The sequence below is a fragment of the Nannospalax galili genome, unplaced genomic scaffold (assembly GCF_000622305.1).
Source record: "Nannospalax galili isolate Female #2095 unplaced genomic scaffold, S.galili_v1.0 scaffold818, whole genome shotgun sequence".
Taxonomy (NCBI): domain Eukaryota; kingdom Metazoa; phylum Chordata; class Mammalia; order Rodentia; family Spalacidae; genus Nannospalax; species Nannospalax galili.
In genome coordinates, this window is record NW_008341874.1 from 74699 (window position 1) to 96243 (window position 21545).

The 21545-nt window shown below is 40.1% G+C and overlaps 1 protein-coding gene across 2 annotated transcripts in view; it reads right to left on the bottom strand.

Moving 5' to 3' along the window:
• The window catches only part of LOC103737691 (solute carrier family 22 member 19-like), a 58996-nt gene that overhangs the window by 20656 nt on the left and 16795 nt on the right, over positions 1 to 21545 (bottom strand). For both annotated transcript variants that reach the window (XM_029565613.1, XM_017799208.1), the window contains 2 exons: positions 18254 to 18369; positions 16915 to 17129 (listed from right to left, as the gene is read on the bottom strand). In XM_029565613.1, coding sequence (XP_029421473.1) covers positions 16915 to 17129; positions 18254 to 18369 — 331 coding nt within the window. The remainder of the gene's footprint in view (positions 1 to 16914; positions 17130 to 18253; positions 18370 to 21545) is intronic.

Consider the following 21545-nt stretch of genomic DNA (forward strand, 5'->3'; position numbering starts at 1 on the left):
TTGGAACGGAGGGAGTGGGCATGGATTTGATCAAAACACCTTATATGTGTGTATGAAATTCTCAATAAAGTTTTGTAAAAGTTAAAATAAAAGGAGTTCACTTTTATATTTTCTATCCAATGCCTCAGCTGTCCTGATAGGATTCAGATCCAGGCAATCTCAGACTTAGACACCATAAGGCCCCTAAGAGGAACTGAGTCAACCAACTCCAGCCACTTGCAAGCTGACAAAAGTAGCTCCAGAAATTGGTGACCCAATGCATTGTGGTCACCAGAGGATGCTCCACAGGCTTTCAAACAGGTTTTTCCAAGCCCTTAGCTGCAGTGGGTTCCTGGAACCCTGCAATTGTAGAAACAATGTTTTACAGTATATGTTTTCCTTGATAAGTTTCACCAGGCACAGACTCCATGCCCTCCCTGAACAGCCCTCAAAACAGCCCCAAACAGTAGAAAAATATTTTCTTTTTCTGCATTTTTTCCCTATATAAGCTACCCCCCTGCATCCATTAGATCACTGGTTCTTCCTCACATCCGAGTTGAGGCCCAGCCCCACCAACCCATTAAACTCTCACTTTGCCAAAGTCCTCTCTGTTTCTGTTTTGAAGTGATCCTGATCCCTGCCACCTTTTTACCTAACATGTCCTTCATGCAGAATGTAGAACTGTCCATGGGGAAATCATTGAGAACTAGTAATTCATTCAGATACTTAGGGCATTTAAATCCATAATTGATATGCAATGTTACTGAAAAGTGCCATAAAATGACTGAAGTCCTATCATGGTAGGAAAGGTGTAGATTAACTTAACTTGGAATAATGTCTCGAGATTTAAGCTGAAAAGATTTCTTCTAGAATAAATGTCACACTGGGAAACCACTCAGAAAGTTTTACAGATTCACTTTTCTACTCAATTAAAAAAGTCCCAGGCTCTCATCTACCCACACTCTCACCTACCCTGCCAGCCTCTCTCACAGGTGGGCTCCAATTTCTTAACCCCAAATCCCAGGACTAGCTTCCCAAACCAGATTAACCAATCAATCACCTTACCATCAACCTCTAAATCCTCACCCAGGTGATCTCCCCACCACAAATTCCCAGTCTCTGGATCAGACAGACAGACAAGCTCAGCCAGGACTCTGGTAAATCAAATCAAGCTCACTGCCTCCCTACCCCATTTCTCTCATCCACCCCCACCCTGTCCCCTGCTGACCTCTCTCACAGGCAGGCTCCAATTCATTCACCACAGGAGGGCTAGCTATCCCATTTCTCTCATCCTTGTCCCTGCAGGCCTCTCTCACAGGCAGGCTCTAATTCCTTCACCGCAAATCCTAGGACTACCTTCCCAACAGATTAACAAATCACCCTACCATAGATCCCTAAATCCTCACCCAAGTGGCCCCCTCACCGCCAAATTCCCACCCTCCGGATCAGGCAGACAGACCTGCTCAGCCAGGACTCTAGTAAATCAGATCAAGCTCACTGCCTCCTTACCCCATTTTGCTCTTCTACCCCCCCCTGTCCCCTGCTGAGTCTCTCTCCGGCAGGCTCCATCTTCAACCATTTTAATAGATAGTTTTTCTGAGTATTTCAATTTTTCAAAGTGTGAAAAATGTCATGTTTTTAAACGCTTTCTTGGTTTTTAGGTATCTGATGTTATCATAATATGAATTGGCATTTTTCTTAAACCTTTTAGTACTGTGACTTTGATATTTATTTCTGACACCTGCATTATGGGCTATGATGAGTTTTACAGAAGTTCCTTTCTGGACCTGTCCATATGTGATTCTAAATACCTTTCATGTTTTGATATCCATTTTTTTAGGTTTGGGAATTTTTGTGATTAAAAATGGAAGAACACATCAAAAAGACCTCTCTCACAGGCAGGCTCCAATTCATTCACCACAGGAGGGCTAGCTATCCCATTTCTCTCATCCTTGTCCCTGCAGGCCTCTCTCACAGGCAGGCTCTAATTCCTTCACCGCAAATCCTAGGACTACCTTCCCAACAGATTAACAAATCACCCTACCATAGATCCCTAAATCCTCACCCAAGTGGCCCCCTCACCGCCAAATTCCCACCCTCCGGATCAGGCAGACAGACCTGCTCAGCCAGGACTCTAGTAAATCAGATCAAGCTCACTGCCTCCTTACCCCATTTTGCTCTTCTACCCCACCCTGTCCCCTGCTGAGTCTCTCTCCGGCAGGCTCCAATTCATTCACTTCAGGAGGAATAGCTACCCCATTTCTCTCATCCACCCCCACTTCATTCCTGCAGGCTTCTCTCACAGGCAGGCTCTAATTCCTTCACCTCAAATCCCAAGACTAGCTTCCCAAACCAGATTAACTAATCACACTACCATAGATCCCTAAATCCTCATCTAGGTGGCCCTCTCACCACCAAAGTCCCAGCTGCAAGATCAGGCAGACAGGCCTGTTCAGTCAGGACTCTGACCAGTTTACTACCCAGAAAAAACCTTGAAGACTCACCAATTTATCTTAGTTACAAAAAGTAACTAAGCTACATAAACAATATTAACAGAACCAAAACTAAATTAAATAAAAGCAGAGTAGAAGTTCCTGTTGAACACATAACCAACAAAGAACATCCATATGCCTAGACAGCAATGCAAAAACAAACAATATGAAAAACCAGGAAAATATGTCCGCAACAAAATCGGCAAGTTCTACAAGTGCAGAACATTGAGAACCACCCTGTAGAACCCCAGGACACAGAATTTAAAAGGATAGAAACCACATACTCGTTTTATTAGATGCGGAAAAGACCTGGGCCAAAATTCAACATCCCTTCACCATAAAAGTTGTGGAGAAACTAAGGGATAGATGGGATATGTCTCAATGTAATAAAGGCAATATACAACAAACCCACAGCCAACATCATGTTAACCTTAGGAAAGAATCAAGACCATTGTCAAAGAATTACAAGAAAATACAGATAAACAACTCAAAGAACTCAAAGCAGAAAGGCATAAACTTTTGAAGGAGGCTCAAGAATATACATATATGCGGCTTAATGAAATATCAAAAACAATTCATAATTTGAAATGTGAATTCACTAAAGAGGTAGAAATAGTAAACAAAACCAAACTCATTCAATATATTGCTTGAAATTTTAGCTAATGCACTGTCACAAGAAGAATGTAGTGTCTAATAGCTTAATCAGATTCTAAAGAATGAAACCATGCCCAAGAGCATTTGGAGAGTATAAATTAAACTCAATAGACCTTTAAAATAGATGATTGATAGATGATAGATAGATGATAGATGATAGGTAGATAGATAGATAGATGATAGATGATAGATAGATAGAAGATAGGTAGATAGATAGATGATAGATAGATGATAGATGATAAAGATAGATGATAGATGATAGATAGATAGATGATAGACTGATGATAGATAGATAGATGATAGATGATAGATAGATAGATGATAGATAGACAGAAGAAAGTCTCACAAGCAGAAAGAATGAAATGGAAAACATAATATCAAGACTGGAAGATAAAGTTAAAGATCTAGACTCCTTAAGCGAAGACTATGCAAAATCTTTATTAAAAAAAAAAACAGGAATGGGATACTCAGGAAACATGGAATAACATGAAATGACCAAACCCACATATTACAGGCATACAGGAAGGAGAAGAAAACCAAACCAATGGCATCAAACAGCTCTTCAATAGGATTATAAAAGAAAACTTCCCTAAATTAAGAAAGAATATACCTATAGAGATTCAAGAAGCACAGAGAACACCATTAAGACATGATCAAAACAGAAACTTCCCATGACATATCATAGTAAAAACATTAAATGTACAGAATAAAGAGAGGGTACTGAAAGCTGCTAGAGAAAAACAACAAGTTACCTCTAAAGGAAAACCCATCAGAATAACAGCTAACTATTCAATGCAAACTATGAAAGCCAGAAGAGCCTGAAAAAAGTATTCCCCATTCTAAACAACCATGGATGCCAATCCTGAATACTTTATCCAGCAAAACTATCTATCTAGGTCAAAGGGGAACAGAAAATTTTCCATGACACAAATAGGCTGAAAGAATTCATGTCTTCCAAACAAGCACTACAGAGAATACTTGAAGCAATACAAAGGGCCGAAGGAAGGAGTGAGTATGCCCAAGAGGGTACAGAAAGAAAATAAAGACAAGTATAACAACAGAAACACAAAATAGGGCCACAAACACAAAGAAATTAAAACAACAGTACAAAATCTGCACCTTTCAATAATTACACTAAATATCAATGGTCTCAACTCCCTAGTCAAAAGATATAGGCTGGCGCAATGGATCAAGAAAGAAAACCCATCCAAGAAACTCATCTCACCTTCAAGAATAGACACTATCTTAGGGTGAAAAGATTTAAAAAAAGCAAATGATCCTAAGAAGTAAGCAGGTGTTGCACTTTTAATATCTGACAAAATAGATTCCAAATTAAAACTCATCAGAAAAGATAAGGAGGGTTACTTCATTTTAGTCAAAGGAACAACTGACCAAGAAGATATTACAATCATGAACATTTATGCACCAAACTCTGGAGCACCAAGTTTCATAAAAGCAGTAGTCCAGGACTACAAAAAGAGATTAGCAACAATTCGGTGATAGTGGGTGACTTTAATATCCCACTTTCTTCAATAGACAGGTCAACTGGACAAAGAATAAACAGAGAGACATCTGAATTAATGACATACTATATGAAATGGACCTAACAGATATATACAGAATATTCCACCCAACCACCAAAGAATACACTTTCTTCTTCAGCAGCCCATGCAAGTTATTCTAAAGTTGACCACATTCTGGGGCACAAAACAAATCTCAACAAATACAAAAAATTGAAATAATTCCATGCCTTCTGTCAGGCCACAGTGTAATAAAGCTTATAATCAACAGCAAAAGAAGCTCTAGTAAATACATGAACTCATGGATATTAAACAACACAGTCCTCAATCATGAATGGGTCAAAGAAGAAATTAAAGTATTCCTGGAACAAAATGAAAATGAAAACACAACACAACAAAACTTCTGGGACACCCTAAAAGCACCCTAAAACCTAAGAGGTAAGTTTATAGCTCTTAGCACCTACATTAAAAAATCAAAAAGAGCACATGTAAATGACTTGACAGTACAACTCAAGACACTGGAAAGGCAAGAACAAACCAACCCCAAACCTAGGAGACAAGAAGAAATAACAAAACTCAGAGCAGAAATTAATGAAATAGAAACCAATAAAATAATACCAAAAAATTAATGAATCCAAGAGCTGGTTCTTTGAAAGGTTAAACAAGATAGACAGACCCTTAGACCAATTAACCAAAAAAAAAAAAAAAAAAAAAAAAATGACCCTTCCCACAGTGACGGGAAAAGAACTGTGCCCACGCATAGTTTAATCTTGCACTTTGTGTGTCTGAAAAAGAATCCAAAACATTGTAAGGGAATACTTTAAAAATCTATACTACATTAAATTTGAAAACCTAAAAGAAATGGATGAATTCATAAAATCACAGCCACGACCAAAGTTAAACCAAAGAAGTAATCAACAGCCTAAAAAACCCATAAAACATAAGGAAACTGAAACAGTAATACAAAACCTCCCAGCTGAAAAAAGCCCAGGCCCAGAAGGACTGACAACAGAATTCTACCAGAAAATCTACAACTCCTTCTATGAAGCCAGTATCACTCTAATACCAAAACCAGGTAAAGATACAACAAATAAAAGAATACTATAGACCCATATCCTTAATGAATATAGATGCAAAGATATTCAACAAAGTACTTGCAAATCTCCTACAGACACACATCAAAAAGATCATCTACCACGATCAAGTTGGCTTTGTTCCAGAGATGCAGGGATGGTTCAACATACATAAGTCAATAAATGTAATAAAACATATAAATGGACTTAAAGAAAAAAACCACATGGTCATCTCAATAGATGCAGAAAAGGCATTTGGCAAAATCCAATAATCATCCATATTAAAAGTCCTAGAAGGAGTTGGTCTGGAAAGAACATACCTTAACATAATCAAAGCTATATACAACAAACAAATAGCCAACATCATCCTAAATGGAGAAAAACTGGAAGAATTCTCATTAAAATCAGGAACCACACAGGGCTGATCATTATCACTACTCCTTTTCAATACAGTGCTAGAAACTCTAGCTAGAGCAATAAGACAAGAGAAGGGAATTAAAGAAGTATCAATTGGAAAAGAAGGGGTCAAATTATTCCTATGTGCAGATGATATGATATTGTACATATGAGATCCCAGAAATTCTATTAGAAAACTGTTAGAATTAACTAATGCTTTCAGTATAGTGGCAGGATACAAAATCAACTTACAAAAATCAGTATCCTTTACATATACCAATAACAAGCTATCAGGAAAAGCATTCAAGGAAACCCTTCCATTCTCAATAACCTTAAAAAAATAAAATGTTTGGGAATAAACCTAACCAAAGACATTAAAGATCTCTACAATGAAAATTTCAAAACTCAAGAAAGAGGTAGACAAAGACACTAGGAGATGGAAAGACCTACCATGCTCATGGATTGGTAGAAGCAATATTGTAAAAATGACCATCTTACCAAAAGCAATTTGTAGATTCAATGCAATCCCAATCAAAATACCCATGATATTGTTCACAGAGCTTAACAAAATCATCCTAAAATTCATATTGAATCACAAAAGACCTCGGATAGCCAAAACAATATTGGGCAAAAAGAACAATGCTGGGGGGATCACCATACCAGATCTATTATATTATAGAGCTATAGTCATAAAAACAGCATGGTATTGCCATAGAAATAGACATGTACATCAATGGAACACAACAGAAGACCCAAACATGAGTTCATATCATTTCAGCCCCCTGATAGTCAACAAAGGTGCTAGTAACACACAGTGAGGAAAGATAGCATCTTCAACAAATGGTGCTGGCAAAGCTGGTTCTCCACCTGCAGAAGAATGAAACTTCGCCCTTCTCTTTCACCCTGCACAAAAGTCAACTCCAAATGGACCAAAGACCTCAGTGTAAAACCTAAAATTCAGAAACTGCTAGAAGAAAACATAGGCAGCACCCTCCAAGATATAGGCATGGGAAAGGACTTTCTAAAGCAGACACAAGCTGCTCAGGCACCAAGGTCAAAAATCAATACTGGGACCCCATTAAATTACAAAGTTTCTGTGCAGCAAAAGAAACGACTAAGGAAGGGAAAAGGAAACCCACTTAGTGGGAGAAAATCTTAACCAGCTACACAATGCTGGGGGGGGGGGATCACCATACCAGATCTCTTATAATAGAGGATTATGCTTCTATATATCAAAAACAGAGGATTAATATCCAGAATATACAAAAAAAACTCAAAAAAAAAAACAAGATAAATGACCCAATAAAATGATGGGTGATAGACCTAAACAGAGAGTTTGCAAGTGATGAAATTAAAATAGCTAAGAAATGCCACACTCAGAAAAACAAAGGACATATGTTCTCCCTCATATGTGGATCATAGCACCAAATCCTTTTAAATTCCAGGTTGTTGGGAAACCCTGCTGTTAGGGTTGTAGTTCTCCATGTCCAGATAGCCCTGAGGGGCTCGGCGCCAAATGGAAGGACTCCCCTTTTCAGCAGGGGGCCTCCTGCTCTCTTCCTGGCTCACCTGGAAAGTGCCACCAAGCACGGATGCCTGACCTTATCTGAAACATGACCTTTGGCATAGTTACCTGGAGTAAAAACTACCCCCAGGTTTTTTCTATATGATAATCAGGCATTGCCTGACAGTCTGGAAGATAGGAGCCCACTGCCACATGTAAATAAAGCATACTATGAGCACCTATCAACTGAGGCTTTTGCTACTGCCTCCACACTATAAATTCTCTAGTTCTCCCACTGAATAAATGGAGCTGTTTCACTGTCTGGAGCTGTATCATTGCTGTTTCACTGTGCCTGGGACAGTCTCCCCAGAAGGGCCATCTTCCGTCAGCGCTCACTGGCCGTCCTGACCCCGTTCATCGCTTCTGCTCTCCCTGCCCTCGTGGGCCGGTGGCCAATGACCCGCAAAGAGAGGGAGACCCCCCTGCACCAGGTCCTTTTAATAAGATGATGCAATACAACAGTCCCTTCTGCATGAAATAACTACCATCATCACGACTTCAGCTCTACACTCAGGTTCATTCTTCATCCTTCCCTAGTTTCCTTTCGGTTGCTGGGAAGAAACACTCTAACCAAAAGCAACTTAGGGGAGGAAAGAGTTTATTTCATCTTACACGTTACAGTGCATTATTGAGGGAAGTCAGAGCAGGAACCTTAGGCAGGAACCTGAAGCAGAAATGATGGAGGAATGCTGCTTGCCAGCTCCCTTCCAGCTCTCACTGGTTCATGCTTAGTTAGCTTCCCAATCACACATGGCCTCCTGGATTTGGGGAAGGCTAAAGTATACAATCTGGGGAAGGCTAGGAAGGAAGGCATGGTCCATACTGGGTAAAGGCTTTCCAGTGTGTCCTCAGGTCATATATACACCTCAGCAACCCCTCAGTTATCTCAGTAAGTAAGCTCAATAAATTCACTGGTTCCCCAGTAAAACTTTAATCAAACATTGGCTCGACACTAGAACCTTGAAAGGGAATAAGCATTGCTTAGCATCCCCAGGAATAGAAATCTCACAACAGATGGAAAATTTATTTCTTAATGCTAATGTGTCTCATAATTATTTTTTAAAAAAGAGAAAGAAAATGAGAATGTAAAAGATGTTAAAAGGATATCAGAATGGAGAGTTTCTAAAATAGATAGAAAAAAATGAGAAAGCCTAAGCAAGTGATGGTTTGTTTAGCTTTGTTATGATATATAAAGGATGAGACAAAAATAATATACACATAATCTTAAAATGTCTATGGTCATAGTTTAGTCAGCTACTTTAAGGAACAAAATATATTTCTAGTCAAAGTTTATCTGAGACTATTTAGGTTTTTTACCCAAACCTTATCTGCATAGCACATGATAATTAAAAGTATCAGACTGGTGGAACTAACCTTATTGGATGTTTAAGAGCCATAGTTTGAAGCCTGTACTAATGTGGTCAGAGGGACTTAAAGGGCAGGTTTTGCTCCTTGCCCTCCAAGGTCGACTAAGTTCCAGGGGGCTATGGAGCATCTCTCAAAATATCCTGTAACTGTGGTGAGTCACCTGTCCTCTTGTACAGGGAGACCATGGAGACCCCACAAGATGGACTTGAACCAGTGTCCTGTCTACAAAGAGGAGGGTCAACACAGAGAAAACATCTCATTCATGCTTCCAAGTGAAGCCAGACATGGCTGAACAGGACCTTTGACTTAATGTTCACATAGATGGAACTTGTAAAAGAAAGGAGCCAGGAGCTCCTTCCAAGTTCATGTGATCACTGAGGAACAGATCCTCAAATGACCTTAAGTGTAAAATTAAATTGATTTGTTTGGGCCGACTGTATGGTCTTAAACACCCAAAAGGAAACTATAACCAAAGAGTAAAGTCATCAGTACATTTCTTTAGGGGTTCGAGGGATTACACTTCCCAGACATCAGGCTTAAGTCTATATGAAAAGTTATTTAGACAATTATTTCTCATTGATGATTTTGTTCTTAATCAGAAAGTGCTGCTCAGATGTAAGACTTCAAATCTTGGTCTCCAATACTGTAGTGCCCACCTGTAGCTAAGGGAGACAACCAGCTATTGTTCTAAAATGATGGATAAATGTTTTCTCCCTCTCTCTAGAAGCATTTGAGAGTAAACTGACACTGATTCTAACCACTCCAACAGCTATCAAAATCCTTGAAAGCAAATCATGAACCCATTACTCTAGAATCCATCCTTGGAAGACAAAAGGAAAATGAGGAGGAACTCGATAGAGGGATGCTTTTGGAAGCCCTTGTCAAGAAATTCCAATGGACTCTCATATGAATATTTGACATTTAAAGAAGATCTACATCCAATACTACTTAATTTATTCAAAAATATAGAAATGGAGGGAGAACTTCCAAATTCCTTCTATGAAGCCAGCATCACTCTAATACCAAACCCAGGTAAAGATACAACCAAAAAAGAAAACTATAGACCCATATCCTTAATGAACACATATGCAAAATCTCTCAACAAGATACTTGCAAACCGCATACAGACATACATCAAAAAGATCATCCACCATGATCAAGTTGGCTTTATCCCAGAGATTCTGGGATGGTTCAATATACATAAGTCAATAAACATCATAAATCATTTAAATGGGCTCAAAGACAAGAACCACATGGTCATCTCAATAGATGCAGAGAAGGCCCTTCACAGAATTCAACATGCATTTATGTTCAAAGTCCTAGAGAGAATTGGACTGGAGGGAACATACCTCAACATAATTAAAGCCATATATAAAAAACCCACAGCCAACATCATTCTAAATGGAGAAAAACTGGAAGCATTCCCATTGAAATCAGGAACCAGACAAAGCTGTCCACTATCTCCACTTCTCCTTAACATAGTGCTTGAAACTCTTGCAAGAGGAATAAGAAAAGAGCAGGAAATTAAAGGAGTAATCATTGGAAATGTAGAAATCAAATTATCCATTTTTGCAGATGATATGATATTATATCTAAGGGACGCCAAAAATTCCACAAAGAAGGAGACCAATGACTGAAACAAAGTTGATTGAGAGGAGAGGGTGGGCAGAGGACATTTTGACATGGTAGGCTATCCCCATTAGCCTAGTCGGGGTAGCAGCAGTGGTATGGATAATGCAATGGATAGTGAGTTGGGTATCAAGGGCAAGGCCACTCACCTAAGCAGAGGAGGTCAGTGGCAGGGACAGAAATATCAGCAAATGCCTGTGGAGGCTGCCTGGCCACTGCTATCCGTAATAAGGAATGTGTTCCAAGCAGAGGTGGTAGCCTGGAGGAAGACTGAAGGTGTAAGAGAGGAATTAGAGGAACTAGAATTAGAGGAATTAGAATGAGAAAGGGATATGGTACTGGCCTCTGACCTTGCCCGTAAGTTGGATAAGAGAGAATAGAGATGGAAATGTAAGTCTGCCACTTTTTATGGCTGGGTCAAAAGGGAAAGAAAGCCTACATCAGATTGATAAAACAAGGTCCATCCTAGGACCCCAAGATCTGGAACCCTGGGAAGAATCAGGTACTGATGAAGAAGGAAGTGACTTAGAAATAGTGGAAGATGAACCGGGGGTATTACTATACCAGATTTTAAGCTGTATTACAGAGCTATAGTCATAAAAACAACATGGTCCTGGCACAAAAATAGAACCATAGATCAATGGAACAAAATTAAAGACCCAAATATGAGCAAATGCAATTTCAGCCACCTAATATTTGACAAGGGGGCCAAGAATATTCACTGGAGGAAAGACAGCATGGTCAGCAAATGGGGCTGGCAAAACTGGATCTCCACCTGTAGAAGAATGAAACTAAACCCCTATCTTTCACCCTGCACAAAAGTCAATTCCAAGTGGATCAAAGACCTCAATGCAAAGCCTGAAACTCTGAAACTGTTAGAAGAAAACTTTGGCAAATCCTACAAGATATAGGTGTAGGAAAGGATTTTCTAAACCAGACATCAATTTTTTTAATGTGTATGAGTGTATTGCCTGCCTGTAGGTAAGTGCACTCATGTTGTGCAATGCCCATGGAGGACAGAAGAGGCTGTCAGATCCCTGGAACTAGAGTTACCGACAGCTGTCAGCTGCCATGTGGGTGCTGGGATTCAAACCCAAGTCTTCTCCAAGAACAACCAGTGTTCTTCACTACTGAGCCCTCTCTCCAGCCCCAGATGACTAAGAAATATCTTAAAGAACATTCAACATCCTTAGTAAATAGGGAAATGCAAATTTAAACCACTTTAAGATTTCATCTTAACCAGTTGACTGGCTAAGATCAAGAGAACAAATGATACCAAATGTTGGAGAGGATGTGGGGAAAGGGGAACACTCATCCACTGCTGGTGGGGCTGCAAAAATGTTCAATCTCTATGGAAAGCAGTGTGGAGAACTTTTCAAAAACTGCAAATGAACCTACCATTTGACCCAGTTACACCACTCCTTAGCATGTACTCGAAGAACTCATCCTGTTGCAGAGACACTTGTACATCCATGTTTGTTGCTGCTCTTTTCACAATAGCTAAGAGATGGAAGCAACCTAAGTGTCCCTCAATTGATGAGTGGATAATGAAAATGTGGTTCATTTATACGATGGAGTTTTACTCAGCAGCAAAGAAAGATGAAATCATGAAATTTTCAGGTAAATGGATGGAACTAGAAACTGTTATACTAAGTGAAGTAACACAGACTCAGAAAAAAAATCAACATATGTTCTCCCTCATATGTGGATCCTAGAACCAAACCCTGATAAGTGAGTATGTATCCAGACATAACTACAGGAACCAAGGTAATGGAAAGGAAACAGGGAGGTAAAGGAAAAGAGAAGAACAGGAGGAAACAGGCCTTAATAAGGGAGATCTGGATAAAAATTGGGTTAGTTTATGGGCGGGGGGAGGGAAGAGAATACAAGGAACCTAGGGGATAAAGAGAAAGAAGGAGCTCAAGAGAGTTAGGACTGTAGGCGGAGGGTATTATTAAGGGAGAAAGGTGGGAAATGGGGGCACCTTAAGTGGGAAAACCATAATGGAGGGGTGAGACAATGTGAAAGATAAATAATGTTTAGCTAGTTTTAAAAACCAGAGGGAACCATATTACTCTAACAACCTACTGACAAATTATACATAGCAGATCAAGAAATATATGTCTAGGTAAGGTTTATCTGAGAACAATTTGCCTTTTCCCAAGATTTATCTACATGGCACACAGTAATTAAAAGTACCAAATGGTGGAACTAACCTTCTTGGATGTTGAACAGCCACACTTTGAGGCCTATACTAATTTGGTCAGAGGGACATGAAAGACAGTTTTTGCTCCTTGCCCTCCTAGGTCGACTAGTTCCAGGGGACTATGAGCATCTCTCAAAACGTCCTGTAACTGTGGTGGGTCACCTGTCCTCTTGATCAAGGAGGCCGAGGAGACCCCACGAGGTCGACTTGAACCAGTGTCCAGTCTACAAAGAGGAGGGTCAACACAGATGAATCATTTCCTCCATTCTTTCAAGCAAAGTGAACCATGGTCGAGCGGGACCTTTGACCTATCTTCACATAGGTGGAACTGGTAAAAGAAAGTAACCAGGGGCTCCTCCCAAGCCCATGTGACCCCTGAGGAACAGATCCTCAAACGACTTTATGGGTAAAAATAAATTGGTTTATCTGGGCCAACTGTATGGCCTTAAACACCCAAAAGGAAGGTATAGCCAAAGATTGAAGGAGAAAATATAATTTTTTAAGAGTCCATATGCACAGCTAAAGGCTACATAACAAGCAACAATGCCAGATAGGAGATACCTTCTTTTGTGTTGTTGGCCAGGGTGGCCCAACGGACTCCCAGATAGTAACCCAGCATAGAACAGGGAAAATGAACAGCAGACCCCAATCTTTTCTAAAGGAATATTGACAACTGATTGCTGCTAGATGAGGAGCAGCTGACCTTCCTAAAACAAAGACCTCTAGATAGGCTGACTAGATTCACCAGATGGACAAGTAGTGGGGAATGGCTGGGGGTGCCGACAACACAGCAGACAGTAGCAGGGATATCAGAGTATAAGGGCTCTAGTGGGGGGAGGGAGGCTATGGGAGGGTGCTATCTGGAAAGTGGGTGTATAGTTGAATAAAATTGCCAGGATGTTCTGTGTGATACACACACACACACACACACACACACACACACACCTTGCAGAAGATCTGAGTTAAGTTCTCAACACACACACACACAAATCAACAAATAAAAATAAATGAATAAATCAAAAACAAATCCAAAAAATAAATTTTTTTTAAAATGCTCAACATCCTTAGTAATTAGAAAAATGCAAATCAAAACCACTTCCAGATTTCATATTACCCCAATCAGATTGGCCAATATCAAGAGAACAAAAAACTCCAAATCCTGGAAAGGATGTGGAGAAAGAGCAGCACTTATTCACTGCTGATGTAAATGAATAAATCAAAAACAAATCCAAAAAATAAATTTTTTTTAAAATGCTCAACATCCTTAGTAATTAGAAAAATGCAAATCAAAACCACTTCCAGATTTCATATTACCCCAATCAGATTGGCCAATATCAAGAGAACAAAAAACTCCAAATCCTGGAAAGGATGTGGAGAAAGAGCAGCACTTATTCACTGCTGATGGGAACGCAAACTCATGCAGCCACTATGGAAATTAGTGTGGAGAGCCCTCAAAAAACTAAAAATGAACCCACCATGTGATCCAGTGGCACCATTCCTTGGCATATACCCAAAGAACGCATTGTACTGTAGAGATACCTGTGCATCCATGTTTGTTGCTGCTCTCTTCACAATAGCTAAGAAATGGAAACAGGCTAAATGTCCCTCAACTGATGAATGATTAATGAAAATGTGGTACATCTACTCAATGGAGTTCTACTCAGCAGTAAGAAAAGATGAAATTATGAAATTTGTAGGTAAATGGATGGAGCTAGAGAGTGTTATAGTAAGTGAAGTAACACAAAAAATGCAGAAAAGCAAGCTACATATGTTCTCCCTCATTTGTGGATTGTAGCACCAGTCTCTTATATGCGACTATATAAATTCTGATGTAACACCAGGAGCCAGGTAAAGCAAAGGATAAATGGAGGTAAAGGAAAAGAAACAACCTGAAAGAGAGATAGTAGGGAACAGACGTTACCTGAGGGAGGTGGAAAAAATGTGAGCAATCGGCAGAGAGGAGAGGGGGGAGAGAGATGCAAGTGGCCATGGTGTGGGGGAGGAAGGAAAGTCAGGAAAGGGAGGATGGTGAGAGTTGGTGGCATAGGGGGGAGGGGCGATAATGGGGGCACTGTGACCAGGGAGGAGGGAGGCTGGATGGGAGACAAAAGACTAGAGATGAGTGAATCTCGGGGGCCAGGAAACCTAGAGGGGAAAGTGATGCCCTAGAAACCCTATGAGAAATGCACATAGAGTGTCTGAACAGTAATGCATATGTATACCTGGGAGCTGCTTGGTAGAGAACATAATGCCAGATAGAAGAGACCTCCCTTAGAGTGACAAACATGTCATTCAGCACTCATCAAAGATACTTCTTTTTGCAACAGATGGAGGCTATTGCAGAGTTGCACATCTGGTCAGGCATAGAGAACATACACATGGGAGATGCCCAGTACTAGGTGACACATCTGCAGTTGAATGTCTACAAGCAAGGCTCATGGGACATAGTTGAATAAGGAGTAGAGAGAGGGCTAATGCACCCCTCAACTCTCACCAGTGAGGCTTCCATGTACATCAGATTGTGATACATACAGAAGGGCAAAATTGGCCAAGTTTTGGAGAATAAGAGACTTTAGAGTACAGGACAGGACTCCTATAAGGAGACACCCACCCATGGCTCAAGGACCCTTTGGAAGAGGAGGCCGAAAGATTGTAAGAGCCAGGGCTGGTTCATGAATGTGAGGAGGTGGAGGCTTCCAGGCCACCTGAGACTTGCTCATGTGAGCCTACAGCAGCAGTGAACCATATCAGCTCAATGAAACAAGGACAAAAAGGGGAGATGAGAAATAGGTGATGGGCCAGCACTAGATTGAGAACTATTTGAGACTAATTGCTGCTGGGTAAGGGAGAGTATGACTTACATACGACCACTGGATGGGCTGACTAGACTCCAGACTAGATGCATTTACACTGAAGGACACAGGTATAAACACCTGAAAGAACAGGACTCAGCATGAATGGCAGAGTATATAGGGTTTGGTGGGGGAATAGGGAGAGGCATGGATCAGGGAGGGGGGTCTGTATGTAAGTGGAAAATGTATGAAATTTTAAAAGCTCAATAAAAAAAAAAAGTTCCAGGCTGGAGAGATAGTTCAGTGGTTAAGAGCACTTACTGTTCTTCCAGAGGATCTGGGTTTGGTTCCCAGGTGGCTAATAACCACCCTTAACTCTAGTTCCAGGGGATCTAGTGACCTCTCTGGCCTCTGAGGGTATAAGGCATGCATGTGGTTCACTTACGCACATTCAGGCAAAATACTCATTTAAAAAAAAAAAAATAAGTCTCATGAAAGCTTCAAACTGTGGCATGTGCCTTGAAGTAACTGACATCACTGATGACATTCAAGAGTTGTGAAGCCCATCATTGTGAGATTTTATAAAACATCTCAGCAAAGCTTGGTGAGCACCTGGGTACTGCTACTGCTTATTATGTCCCTAATTCAACGAAGTCTATTCTAACAGTCTTAAAGCTTAATCCAGTCAAACATCTCCATACTTCCATACTTAATATGAATAAAGCTTATTTTCTTAAAGTAACTCCCCGAAACAGGGTAGTGTTCATGATGACCTGATATAAGAGTAATGAATATTTATAGTTCAGGAAAGCCATATCATGAAGCTTATAGCTAAATCCAAATTGTCATGGAAGCAGTTATAAGACAACTGGATAGAGGAAGTGACAGCATGTTTTGGTAATCTGTAGACAGAATTATAAAACTTAAACCCTACATGACTCCTCTAAAAAATGTAACTGATCAATGAGCTAATTATCCAGTGCTGACCCACAGAAACTTGGGGATAAATGGCACCAGCTTCCAGATAGTCCTTTAGTGTAATAGACGACATTCATATATTTGAACCAAACTGTACTGAATTTTGGGTCTTCTCCCTGCAACTTAACAGAAAATTTTTCCCCAAATGCCTAGATTGGATATACTTAAGATGCATTTTTTCTGATTTATCCTAAGTAGAGCCTAAAAAGTCCTAGATGAAAGGAATGAAAATTTTTTTTGCACACCCTGTAATCGCTCCTTACCTTGAGGTATAAATAAGGTGGCCAGAATGGAGAATCCATACAGGAACATGAGAAGCAGTTGACCTATTCTACGGTCCATGTAATTCAGCAAACAATTTCCAGCAACATTGGCTGGAATGCTCACTATACCAAAGAGACACTGCAATAGGAAAATATTGTTGCTCAGGTGCTGTAGGTGGACCATCAGTCCAGTAATTGAAAGCCACATTACAAATCTGTAGGGACAAAGAAGAAAATCATGTCATGATGCTTACAGCTAAATCCAACTGATAACAGTATGATTTGACTGAAGTCTATTTTAGTTGTTAAAATATAAATGCATATCAGTGTTTTGGAATATTTACTAGTAGACGTTAATTTTATAAAATCATTGTATGATGATGGAACACATTATTACTGTTGAATTTTAAAGCAGAAAGGGATTCCTGGAGTATATGACGGACCCATCCAGGGTTTTGGAGTTTTTCCTGTATCTTGATCTGAGTGAAGATTATAATGTTTTATGTGTATATTCATTGGGATGAACATATTTAAGTAGTTTATATTTGATGGGACTCCTATATGGAACCTTACCCATCTGGGGCTCAAGGACCATTGCGGAAAAGGAGACGGGAAAGGTAGTAAGGGCCAGGGCTGGTTCATGAACACAGGGAGGTGGAAGCTTCCAGGCCACTGGAGGCTTGCTCATGTGAGCTTGTGGCAGTGGTGGCATCAAGCACAGGACCCATGTCAGCTCAGTTAAACAAGGGGCCAAAGAGGGGGTGAGAAATAGATGGTGGGCCAACACTAGGTTGAGAACTATTTGAGACTGATTGCTGCTTGGTGAGGGAGAATATGACTTACATAGGACCACTGGATGGGCTGACTAAACTCCAGTGGACACATTTGCAGTGAAGGACATTTGGGTACAAACACCTGAATGAATAGGACCCAGTATGTATGGCAGAGTGCACAGGGTTCGGTGGGGGCATGAGGGGAGGCATGGATGGGGTAGGGGGTCTGGATTTGAGTGGGAAGTGTTGTATGAAATTTTAAAAGCTCAATTTTTAAAAAGTAGTTTATATTTGAAATTTTATCTCTTCTGAAATGGAAACAGACAAATTGACAAATTCAAAGTCCAAATATGTACCAGGATTACAGGTCTCAGCATCAGTCTCTGGTGATGAACCTGCCAGGATGATTTAACAAACACTCCCTACAGAATAATGAGTTCTGTGTTACTGTATTTAAAGTTTTCAGCTACCTCCAGCTATAGAAATTCCTTATCTTTTATCTCCAAATTTGTCAATGAGAAAATTCATATCCACACTGTTTCCGTAGTTTACTGTGTGACGCCTACCTCACCAGGGACATCAGACAGATCCGCTTGCGCAGGTTGGGCATGCGGTACAAATCACGTGGACTAAGTTTTGTCCGGGCGGCCTCTAGCTCATTCTTCATGGTAGTTCTCACAACCTTTAACAACAGCATCAACAAGCTGTTTAACAAACTGATGGGCATTGTGGGGTGTTCTGGTCTCCTGCGGAGTACCAGAACAATAACTATTATTTCTACCTAATGAAAAAATAAAAACAACAAGGAAACAATAGAAACAGTGAGAAATGCAAACACAAGACTTGAAGGAACCTCAGAGAATTTCTACAGTGAGGACTTTTGATACAGATGTTTATTTTACTTAGATAGATATCTGAATTAAAGGTTGTCCATAGAGCATTTAAATGAATGTGTAAATTAAAGTCAGAATAGGAAGGAAAATAAGCCCAAAGCACCACTTATAACAGATGAGTTTATATACCATAGCAACTAAGTTTGACCCTCTGCTGGTTAATAATGGTTGAAAACTATTCCCAGGTGGATGAATTCTTTGCAGAGAGTCTGTTTTCCTTGCAGGGTCATATAAATCAAATCATGGCATTGGTTTCATTGTAGGGTCATCTAAATCAAATCAGGCCATTGGTGTGTCTCCATGAATAAGATGCCCAGAATAAGTCTGAGGATCATATTATGGTTTGTGTCTCAAATATTCCAGTAGTGCTAGTGCCCCCAGCAGGTGATGATGTTTTGGACACTGATGAACTTTCAGAAGGTAGGGCATACCTTTCCAAAGTAGGTCACTCGTGGTGTTCTTTTGAAAGGAACAAGCCGGCCCTTAGTTCCAGCCATGACTCCTGGTTTATCATGGTGAGAAGCCTTTGCCACAAACTCTTGCCTCACTGAGCAATGCCATGCCTACCCACAATGACAGACAAAAATTCCCTGAATATATGAACCAAAAAAAAATTTTCTCCCTTGAGTTATTTCTGTCATGAATTTTGATCACAGCAATACAGAAGTCTCTTATAAGTGGAGCTGTGGCTTTGATGAACCTGACCATGTTGTTCTTGGGCCTTTTGAAGAGCTTTCCTGGAGGAATCTGGAAGAGGTTATAGATGCAGGATAGAGAAGCCCTAGAATGCTACAAGCAGAGCTTAATGGATGACTCTATTGGAGTTCAGAAGACCAGAGTGCTGGTAAAAAATTTGATCAGTGAAGGTCTGGGTTATGAAATATCAGATGAGAACAGACATTTTATTGAGAATTGTAATAAAGGCCATTCATATTCCATTCTGGAAAAAAATTAAAATTAGGAAAGATTCTCTTCATTTTTCTGAAAATTTGAGTGAGGTTAAATAAAAAATAACGGACAACTTTATTCAGGAGAGGAAATGTCAAGACTATTCAACATTCATGATGCATCATGATCATAAAGCTGGGGCTAATGAATGCCCATGATCAGCTTCTTCCATTTCATGTACTCTAAGACCAAATGCCAGGACTGATGCACCGTCCTTTAGGGTGGACCCTCCTCCATTCATTTAACCTAACCAGCAAAATCTCTGACAGGCATTCCCCAGAAGATAAATTAAACTAAGCCCTCATGGGTACACCTGCATGCTTGCCTCTTAGGTAATTCTTGATCCTGTCAAATTGAGAATCACAATGAACCATCAGAGCTCTACCTCTTCTCAACTAGACCCCCAAACACATCATCTTTAAGACATAACCTTCCACCCTTTGTCAACATAGCCTCATTGGCATATAATAATCCAGTAATACATTCAATTCAACTTAAAACATTCCCATAGAGTCCCAACCACTCTTTAATTGGATTTAAGATCTGCTTCATAGGATGGAGGCCAAACCTGGCATAAATATCAGACATAGGAACCTGATACCGAACAAGTCACAGGACACACTGGAAAACCTAATACTACTTTTCTACTAAATAGTTCTCATATTAAACTGACTTCTAGTGACTTATTGCTATATCCTTAGATTAATGCATCCCTCAACTCTTACCAGAGAAGTTTCATTATACACCAGACAGTGATTAACACAGAAACCCACAACTGGTAAATATGCAGAGACTAGGAGGCTACAGAGTATTTATCCCTGAATAGGACACCTATATCAAATGTATGCCTCCCAAGGCTCAGGAATCGTTGTGGGGGTAGGGGGCAACGACTGTAAGAGCCAGAGGTGGTGCATGACCACAGGAAAGAGTTCTCCAGACAGCTGCTCAGTTACTCATATGAATTATAGTGATGGCAACAGCATTCACACACCCCACGCAAGCTCAAACCAGACAAAATCCCAGCACAGACATGAAGTAAGAAACCCTTACTCAACCTAAGAAAACTGTGGCAACTAGTGGCTGCTGGGATGGGAAGAGACAGTCTTTTACAAGCATGAGACTCTTGGTAGGTTAGCCAGACTCCAGGGGATGACCCATACCAAAGGACATTTGGGGACACATGATTAGACTCTATAGAATATATATAAAATGATTATATATATAATCATTTTAAAATCTGCCACATTTTGATACCTCCATTTCAACTTGGGCTTTACCTTCACAGAACCATGCAATGGGCTCTTGGGGGCTCCTTTCAGGTACTCCAACCCTACCGCACATTGCCTGGCCACTGCTGTTCTCTGAAACTGTAGAAAGACCGTGAACTCTTCTATCTTTCATTCTTCACTCCTTAAAAACCACTACCATGTAGATGATGCTGCGAGGTTCCATTGACAGCTCAGGATGGGACCTGACACTCTGGGAACCATCGCTGTTTCTGCCGTGTACTCACTCTGGGGAGACACTTTCTTACGGAGTTGCTTTCAGGACGCATAGAACGCAATCATCTAATCCTCAGTTCAAGCTGTCCTTGTAAATAAGTTTGTGTTTTCACAAGCTAAAGCCTATCATGTGTGGGGTCTTCCAATGCAGAGCAGAATATTTCTCTTTAACAATTACAGACTCTTTCTCAGCTCATGCCTACGACGCAGTCTAAGTTGCATGGCTTCTTTCCTCCTTGACAAACCACACCCTTTCTATGTCTTTCTGTCCATAGTTTTGCTTTTTAAAACTATAGCCTTGGGTAAGTACAGTAAATAGTAGCCATGTAACAGTCTGAACACTCTCTTTTGAAATTTCTTCCACCAAAATAAATCTGTCCTTCATCTTTAATTACACATTCATTGATACACCATTATTTTTAATGCTTAATTTAATTTTATTTATTCTTTGAGAATTTCATATATGTATATGTGTATATACATATAAATTTTATTTATATACAAAATAAAATAAA